The sequence below is a fragment of the Myotis davidii genome, unplaced genomic scaffold (genome assembly GCF_000327345.1).
Source record: "Myotis davidii unplaced genomic scaffold, ASM32734v1 scaffold533, whole genome shotgun sequence".
Taxonomy (NCBI): Eukaryota; Metazoa; Chordata; class Mammalia; order Chiroptera; family Vespertilionidae; genus Myotis; species Myotis davidii.
The window spans coordinates 702,387-712,015 of record NW_006285996.1 but is presented as its reverse complement, the minus strand read 5'-3'; the positions used below and the strand labels follow the sequence as shown (position 1 = coordinate 712,015).

The following is a 9,629-nucleotide window of genomic DNA, read 5'->3' as shown; positions in this document are numbered from 1 at the left end:
GCGGGCCCCTTGGGCTCCTCGAAGGGGGAGAGGCCCGCGCCCGGGGCGGGCAGCAGCCCGGGGCCGTGCGGCTCCTCCAGGGGCGAGGGGGCCGGGTTGCTCTCCTCCGCGGGGCCGGGCTTCTCCTCCGTCGGGACCCAGTAGGCCTTTCTCTGCTCCAGCAGCTGCTGCAGGGCGCGGTTCTCCTCCCGCAGGAGCCGCAGGGCGCTGTTCTCCTGGCTGCGGTGCCCCTGCAGCGCCGGGTCCTTCTTCGCCGCCTCCTGGACCGCGCTGTCCTTGCGCAGCAGCGGCGACGAGGCCCGGCTGTCCTCGCGGCCGGGCGACAGCTTCTGCTCCTCCCAGAAGACCTGCAGGATCTTGTTCTCCTTGCGGAGGGTCTTGTTCTCCTCGCGCAGGGCGCGGTTCTCCTCCCGCAGGCACTTGTTCTCGTCCTGCAGCAGGTACTCCTTGGCCAGCCGCTTGTGGTGCAGCTTGTGGTGGAAGGACGACGTGGGGGAGAAGTAGGGCGACTGCAGGCGGCAGTTCTCGTTCACCCACCGCCCGTCCTGAAACACGAACATCTCGTCGCTGAGCTGCACGCGGGGAGGGTTGTAGTCCAGCTCCAGGTCCGCCTGGGAGGTGGGGCGCTCCATGGGGTCCAGGGGCACAGAGGAGAAGCGATTCAGCGGGTAGGAGTGCTGGCTGACCACCCTGCGGCTGGGCCTGGGCAGGGCGGCCTGCCTGGGGCAGCGCGGGCTGGAGTACAGGTTGTGGAGTCTCAGGAAGGGCTCGGCCGTGCCCCTCTGCGGGAGAGAACGGGAGGCCCAGAGTTAGTGAAGGGGCGGACACACCCTAGGCTGGCTGACACCCCGCGATAAACCCCGGCTGATGGTCTGGCCTGGCTGGGCCACAGTAGGCACTTTTGCCTCTTGGGGCCCTCACAAGGTACTGCAGTTGATGCTCATTATTCCCCGCAGTGCTGTTCTATGAAATGTCTGAGGACACTGAGCCATGAATTATGACACTGAACCATGACTACTAGGTTAGGTTCCTGAGAGCCCCCGGTCACATTTCATCCACCATTCAGCACATCGCCTATTTGTGTCTGTTGAGAGACACCTTATTTAATACGTATTGTTGATTCGTTAACATTGATCTCTGACGACAGCACTGTAACTCACGCCTGAACAAAGTTCACCTGACACCTGTTTTCTCTGTCAGGCACATCCCTGCCTTCGTGTGCTTGGGAAGACGAGACAGCACTTCAACATGATGCTCTAGGGTGATTTTCGACAGTGAAATCACCAACAAAAAGCACGGAAATGTGAAAAACCTGGAACTAAATAAGCTGTGAAAAAAGACTATTTCACAATAGAAGAGCTGAAAGAAGGCTCCTCACTGAGCACCTTTGCGGCAGGCACCTCAAATGTTTCCTCACTCTGTGAGTGTCCGTGATTGGCCGCGGAAGTGCCATGAGTACGATTTGGGAGTTACAAAAAAAAAAAAAAAATTCAGTGGAAAAAAAAAGTAGGCGAATTTACAAACATGGAATTCACCAATAATGAGAGTCACGGTTCTGTTGCTGATTCGCATGTGAAATGAAGAGCTCTCTCGCCCTTCCTGAGACCCAGATTTTTCACCAGGAACAACAAGGTTGTCAAACTCCATGATCTCAAATTAGGCACCTTCCAACATTGAAAGTCAGTGAAATGTGCCAAAAAAAAAAATGGAAATAAAGCGTGCCCTGCTTGGTTCACAACACTTTGTGAGGATTGAATGAGAGAGGAATGCAAAAGTCATTTTAAAACTGCCAGGTGGCATAGAAATGTAAGGTGTTACCCGGAAAAGTAGGCTTCACTAATGGAAGAATTCTGAGTTGCATGCAAAAAGTGGTGAACAGGTGAAATGCATCCTGGAGAAGACACAGCAACCGCAGCAATACATTTAAATAAAAATATGATCGTGATATTTACTTCTGAATACACTGAAAACATTTCATCCAAGTACATCGCAATGCTCTCCAAATACAAATTCCTTATTTATTACGTTACTTTCACTATTTTACAGATAGAGAAGATAGAAAATAAGTCAGGTTATATACTATATTTATATAGTGTATACTTGTATATCTCTAACATATACTGTGTGTGTGTGTGTGTGTGTGTGTACATAGAGATAATTTGCACAGTGTATAAGGTTGGTTAGAATTCCTTAAGACCCAACGAGTTAGACAAATAGATGGCACAGTTCTATGCCATTAACTTTACAATAAGCACATGTCATTAATTTTGTAAGGATGTGATTAATCTTCCAAATAGTGAGAGTGTGAGGATATTCTGTAATCACATCCTTATTTGCTTTAAATAAATCCAGCCTCCATAGTTTTTATATTTCTCAACTGGAAAAGCACATTGGCTCTTGTGGCTGAACCATTCTGTGGTTTATCCTCAGAATGAACCTCATGGAGGATAGTCCACACCATGTCCTTGTAAATTTAAGGTCCTTTGATCTAGATTTCTGGGAAGATTAGCCAAGGTCAACAAGGAGTACAACTGGAGAGGTCCTCTTCATCCTTAAACTAGAAACAATGCAGGCTCCATATCAGCAGCGTCTTACTCTACACCAGTGGCTCTCAACCTTGGCTGTACATTACAATTACCTGGGATTCTTTTTAAAATCCTGATTTCCAGAGGATAAGGCCCAGAAATCAGGATTTTAAAAAGATTCCCAGGTGATTCTAATATGCAGCCAACGTTGAGAACCACTGCTCTACACTATCTTATTATGGAAAATGCAGTTTTAGTCAATGATGTGTTTCCCAATCCTGAAAAAGAAAGGGAAGAAGGAAACAAATATTGAGCCTCAATTTTGTGCCAGGCCCTGAGCTGAGCATTCTATCTATCGAATTACCTCACGACACTGAATTTAAAAGGTGTTATTATTATTCCCATTTTACAGATGGAGAAACTGAAACTCAGATAAGTTAAATAACCCGTATCAGTTCACTTACTAATCCACAAACCCAGTTCTGGTTCCCTGAACTTATATGTCTGAGGAATACACATGGGGGATTGCCATGGATTTATCAAAGGATTTGCAGTACTTTGGGAGTCAAGACACTTTTTCCTTACCTTTTCATTATAGAAAATTTCAAACATATATAAAAAGATAAAGAGAATAATCTAATAATTATTAGATGTGTACATTGTTTCATGTACTCATCACCTAGCTTCAGTAATTATTAAATTGAGGCCACAATTGTTTCATATATCCCATCAGCCAATTCCACAACCACTCCCTTGTCACTGGGTTGTTTTAAAGCAAAGTGTAGACATTGTCTCATTTTATCCATAAATACATCAATGTGTATCTTTTAAACAAAACCACAATACCATTATCATCCTTTTAAAAATTAGCAATAATTTCTTAATATCAGCAATTACTGAGTCAGCGTTCAAATTTCCCTAATTGTCTTATTTCTTTTTTAGGATTGTTTGATTTCAATCAGAGAGATAGTCTTCTTGATCTAAGTGTATGTCCAAAGAGAAATGTATAATGCTTTATATCTGCTCAGAGAATCCAAGGTGGCCTTTAAATCATCCTATTCGGCTGCCATTATTCTATATTCACTTTCTGAACTGGGTACTCAATGAATTTTCAAAGTTAAACATATTTCAGAACTCAATGAATTTCCCAACAGAAATGCACTAAATAAAAACTTAATGTGAAGTGATGGTTCCCTGGCTGTGGATAATCTGGTGTCTGGGTCCTTATCTTTGTGTATGCCATCAGGTGGCATAGTCATGTCCTAACACCTTTTGACCTTTGTTTCCACTTCTGTATAATGAGGGTCGGTGGCATTACCTCTAAATACCCTCTTAGTCTAACTTCCTCTGGTTCCGCAGATCCATGTTTGTGAATGGGTACCACAATGCCCCCAGAAGAATTCTTTTACTAACCTAGTTGACATCTTGTACCCTCCCTTAAATGGTCAACACTTCCTAGCAAGACCCTGTTGCCTTCTCTGTTCCATGCCCACCATTCCTGATTCAGAAAATGTTGATGGACTAATAGGTTCCTTTACTTCTTTACCCAGGAGACCAAATTCTCCCCTTATAACTGAGTTCTAATATCTTTCCTTCTATCTCCAGATAGGACCAAGAAAGAGATCAAATCCACTACTGACTCATGGCCTAGTCTTTTAGAACACAAAAACATCTTCACTTTAGCCTCAGCTACCCAAGATGAGGCTAAAGTAAAGCAGCACCTTTCTATTTCTGAAAGTGAGAAGATACTAAATATGCAGGCATTTCAGATATGCCAAGAGTCCTGATTGAACTTTGGGAAAACATTATGCCAAGACAAATTCTTTCCTTCCCATGATATTTCTCTGATTGCAATCAGACCAGCTGAACTTAGTCCTCAAATGAAAGTTCTTTTCTGGCCTTGTGAAAACTCCTCACCCTAATCTAGTCCCACTCTGAATGTTATTGCGCCAATTATTCTTCCACATTTATGTTTATGAATCAACTAATATTCCTTTAGCATCTGGTCTCAGACCTTATCCTCAGGGAACTTCCAGTCAATTTAAAAAGTCAGTTATTAGCACCAACTATATTTTGGTGCAAATGAGAGAGGTCAAAGTTCCACAAGCATTAATGCAGGCAGTAAGGATGGGGATCCGCGGCTGGACACCTGGAGAGTCCTGGCTTTGCACTGTATGAGTGCATGACCTTTTAAAATATTTTCATTTCCATGCTTATATTTCCATGTATAGGATATGTGGATGCTAACATGATGTAGAGCCACCCCTTGTTTGTGCAGGTTGTACAATGACAAACTCCAGAGGGTGCTATTTACAACTGTTGTTGCAGTGCACAACCTTACTATAAATGCTGCCCCACCGTAGCTTATTGTAGAATTCAAAATAAAATAATAAAATGTGATATTTTCTTTGTTTATAGTGAGCTACAGAAATGCAAGGATGTACTTCGGTTAGGAAGATAAGTTGTTTAGCATTTCCTTAGAGAAAAATTTATAGAATAAGAAAAAGAAAATAACACTTACTGAATGACTATTATATGACAACTAGAGGCCCAGTGCATGAAAATTCAGCCCAGCCTGCCCTCTCTCACAGTCCGGGAGCCCTCAGGGGTGGGAGGCAACCTGATGATCAGAAAAAGGCGACACCCCATCACACCTCTGCTGCTGCCACTGCTAGCAGTGCAAGCCTCAGCCGGCCCTGGTTACCTGAGCCTTGGGCAGCCCTGGGCAGGTGGGCAGCCACCATCTGAGGCTTGCCTGTGCCTTGGGCCAGCCCTGGGTGGCTGGGGGGCTGAGGGGACTGGGGGACTCTGGAGGTAGGTGCATGGAGCCAGGCCCACCCTGGGGGTGGGCCCGGCCTTGGGGTATGCCTGCCACCCTGGTTAGGCTGAGGGGACTGGGCACCACCATCTTGTGGCTGTGGGTGCAGCCATCTTTGAGGGGGTGCAGCTAATTAGCATATTCCCTCCTTATTGGCTGTGGGCCCCACCATCTTTGGGGGTGGGGCATTTAATTAGCATATCCCTCCTTATTGGCTGTGGGCACTGCCATCTTTGCCACGGCGTGTCATATCATATGACAATATGATAATTGATTTCCACATTCATAGTTAATGTCTTACCAAAAAGAGCCACCCATGATTCTACCTCAGATCACATAGCCAAGAAGAGGGCAAAACCATGGTTTAAAACCAGGCTGACTCAAATGGCATGCTTAGCCCCTTTTGCACAAAGGCCAGATGCTTTATTTTGTATCTGTTGATATAATTACTTTGCAGTGGTTCTCTTATGTTCTGTCCTGTCTTCTCCCTAGGTGAATAAATTGCAGCTCTCTAAGACAGTGACCTGTTCCTTTTTTTTTTTTTTTTTACATCCTTAGTCCTGGAAATTAGAATAGCACATTTCATATACAGTGGAGGCATAATGAGTCCTTGCTAATCAAACCAAAATGCACTGAAAGCTAAGGAGGAGATATTAGGTTGAAATATGTGAAACTGTTAACATTGTGCCATTTTTGGCTTACAAAAGAAGTGATTTTGTTTGTCTTAATATCCTAGTGTATTTGATAAAGCTATGTCCTCATTTCAATTCATATTTTTAAACTGCAGAGCTGTTGCTGCATAATATAAGTGATAAAACAGTGGAAGTCACCTCATGTGAATCTCACAAAACTGTAGATTCATCTATGTAGCTCTTCAGCTGTCCCCTGCATACAAATGCCTCGGGCATGCTGGTTGTCCATATCACCATCTTAAACTTATAATCTAATGAGTGCTGAGGCCGAAAATTCTCAGTAACTTTGGGCTCAAATGTCCCATATCTTTGAGTGCTCTTCAGAAAGTCACTTAGCTACTCTGAATGTCACCTCTAAAATGAACCTAAATGTAGCTGGTCTACCTGTTTCCTTAAGTTGTTCTGAGAGGCCAAGAAAGTGGTAGGCAAGCTGTCATAAAGACCAGATGGCCAGGTCTACTTGTAAGGCTTAAACAAAATTCCTGGCCTATGGCAAATGCTGAATATATTTCTTTACAAAAGGACTTTCCAAAACGTGAGCATTTATGCTAAGCAAATACATGAGGTACAAAATCCCAGGCCTCCTTAGCCTATGTTTGAAGCCAGCTCCTTCTCAGGAGGTCACCTTGACCAGTGGTCTCACTGGGTGGGTTTTGTAAGCTAAGTTATTCTGTCCTTGATGTCCTTGAGCCCTGACAAAAGATAGGAGCTAACAAAAAGCTCTTGGAACATCCCTGAAAGTTCTGCTAAGCCTGGAGGCCGAGCCTTTGGCAGCAGGTCCAAGTCCCCAGAGCAGCTTGGCCCAGGAAGATTGTCTCCTCCCTGATCATTGGGAAATGCTTTCACAATAAGACATATCCAGTAGGAGGGAGAGGAAACAGTTGGCTTCTTCCTGGGAGAATGGGATATGAGGATGGATGGAGGAGAGAAATACAATTTGCTATGAGGTTCATGATACCTTCCCTTCAGGCCTTATTAGGAAGGTGACCAAGAGACTAGAGATTCTGCCCTCAGGAGAATGTGCTCATAGTTGTAACCTAAGATGTGTTTATGCTGGGGATTCAGGAAGAGCCCTTAATCCTTCACAGATGCCTGAATCTCACCGATGAATGGGAATTGTTCCTTAGCATCAGGCCTGGCCTTCTCCCTGTCATTTCCTTCTTAAATATAAGTGATCCTGGAAGAAAAATGTTTGAAATCACCAACAACTGGGTGCCTTTGTCAGATCACCAGCCTCCTGGCAAGTGGAGAGAACAGAGGAAGAGTGGTCAGTGGTGGGGGAGAAGAGGCAAAGGGTAAAGGGGTAGGTGATAAGACCAATGTCTCTTACTGATGCTATGGCATTTCTAAGGAACAGGACTCTGTGTGGGACCTTTTGGGGTGGAGTTCCTGGGGTTGGTGGCTTCCCATCTAAATGGGTTTAGGGACAGGACTGGCCAGGCTTACCTAACACTGAAGTTCTCTCCACTCCTGTAACAGTGTGGCTACCGCACACCAGAAAAGATGTCCAAAGCCTAGTAGATTCCAAGACTATTAACCAAGTTTTTTAAACACCTACTTTGCCAACAGTACTTAGAGTTACAATCAAAGAGCATTCAGCCATCTGAGGTACTTACAGGCATAGGAAGCTGAAAGGCCCAGGATGTTAGAAGGAAGGGCCAGATATGCTACTAATTTTCAGATGAGGTGACAAGGCTGAAGCTCATTATCAGCTCCCTATACCATGTTAAAATCAATGTTTATTTTAATGCAAATAGGTAAGAGGATAATCCACAGGTGAATGTAATTGATTTTAATAAATTATAACATTAAGAGCAAAGAGGATAAATATGTCATCATGTATGGTAGTTTCAGCTAATTGCTTAACACAGAATCTCATGAAATCAAATTGGCAGAGATATTGGTATTGTCAGCAGACCCCATAACTTCTAAAGAACAAACCCAAACAAATGGGATTGAGAAAAGGCAAGTGGAGGAATGAGGGAGCCCTGGAGGGTGCTTTCAGAGTATAGATACTTCATTAATGATCTAGTAGTAAACACCTTTATGAAATTCACAGATAGTGCTCAGTTGGGGAAGCAGGGATGCCTGTGAGAACTAAATCATCATAAATATATGTACCGAAGGAACCAGGAGGTCAGCTAGCTTGGGCAGGAAATAACACTGATGGCTTGCAACTTAATGTGCTGAATGGAAATAGATCAGAAAACGCAAATATTTAATATGAGGAAGAAAAACTAGGAATTAATAAGACCTGGAAAGACCTAAGGGTGATAACAATTAGTGTCATAGGCATTTGCCATGTAATTGAGGAGCTCCAATGCCCAGCTTGATTGGGAGCTGGGAGGCCAAAGGCACTTCCTGGACACACAGAGCTGCTGATGCAATTCCCTTCTAAAACGAATGGACTCAGTTCCAGAATAAAGCAGTATGTGACAGATACATGCAGGAAGGTCAGGTGCAAACAGGTAAGATGCAGGGAGAGGAGGCACTATCTATAAAAGCAAGAAAAGAAGCAGAAGGCTAAGGCATGGCCTGGCCCAGCCAGGTGGCATGTGCCCAGCCTGTGGTGTAGCAGAGTGAGTGGGCATTAACCTGGTTTTAGGCCCCTAACTCCAGCTCTGCTGTTATTAGTAGGGTTCCTGGGGTTCCCAGTTCCTGTATTTATATAATCTCTGCCTCACACTTGCATGGCCCAGGGCTCAACACATGATCAAATCAGTGCTCGGTAAGATAGTTCTCCTTCCCCTTGTTAACCACATCAATCCCTTTCCCCAAGCCTGGAGGAGGTCCAACGAATTCATTGGTCCCTCTCACAGCCCTAGTGGTGGCACAGTTCAGATAATCTAAACTGACAGATGACCATACCCCTCCCCCAGTGCACCAGCCTAGAACATCATGGCAGGTGTGTGAAACCTGGTACATGACTTATGTCCCCATGGCAGGTGTATCCACGATGCCATATCTGCCCATAAGGAGCACATGTGCCCAGGGCAGCAGGTATCCTCCCATCCCATGCCCTCCATGCACTCCTGGACCCCAGCAGGAGCATCAGGTCCTGCAGCACAGGAAGTGGATGGCCCCAGAACAAGCTCGAGTCTTTTTAAACCACTCTCCAGTTCTGTTCTCTTTCTCTCCTCCGCCATGCTGGGTTGTTTCTGGGAGGCTGGCAGGGCGAGTTATGCTAGGTTTAAGACTTTCATAATTCTCTATCACATGATCACTATTTCAAACCCTATTCTGACCCCCATGCTCAACCCCATCTTCAGGTTGGTACCCTCTGCCAGTCCCTTAACAAAACAAACATTGATTTATATGAGCCGCGAACAAACCAAAGGAGCAACACCCATCAGCAGGAGAGTGGTGGCCAACAGACCTGCATGTGTATTTTATGTGGAAAGAATCAAACCTAAAACAAGGTTCCTGCAGTTGTAGGAACCCTGTGGGCAAGCCATCCTGTCTAATGATCAGGATGAAGTTAGCTTATGTTCTAAGCTTCATGAGCTGAAGCAGAGAAGTAGCTGTTCACTACAAAGTTATAGAATAATGTGAGAACCAATAGCCAGAATGCGTTTTTGTCCTGTATGTGTCCTC

At 44.8% G+C, this 9,629-nt stretch overlaps 1 protein-coding gene across 1 annotated transcript in view; it reads right to left on the bottom strand.

Annotated features, from left to right (window-relative positions):
* SPERT (spermatid associated) overlaps positions 1-9,629 on the bottom strand; it is an 11,572-nt gene that overhangs the window by 579 nt on the left and 1,364 nt on the right. The window contains exon 3 of the mRNA XM_006757187.1: positions 3-782. Within this exon, the coding sequence (XP_006757250.1) occupies positions 3-782 (780 nt within the window). The remainder of the gene's footprint in view (positions 1-2; positions 783-9,629) is intronic.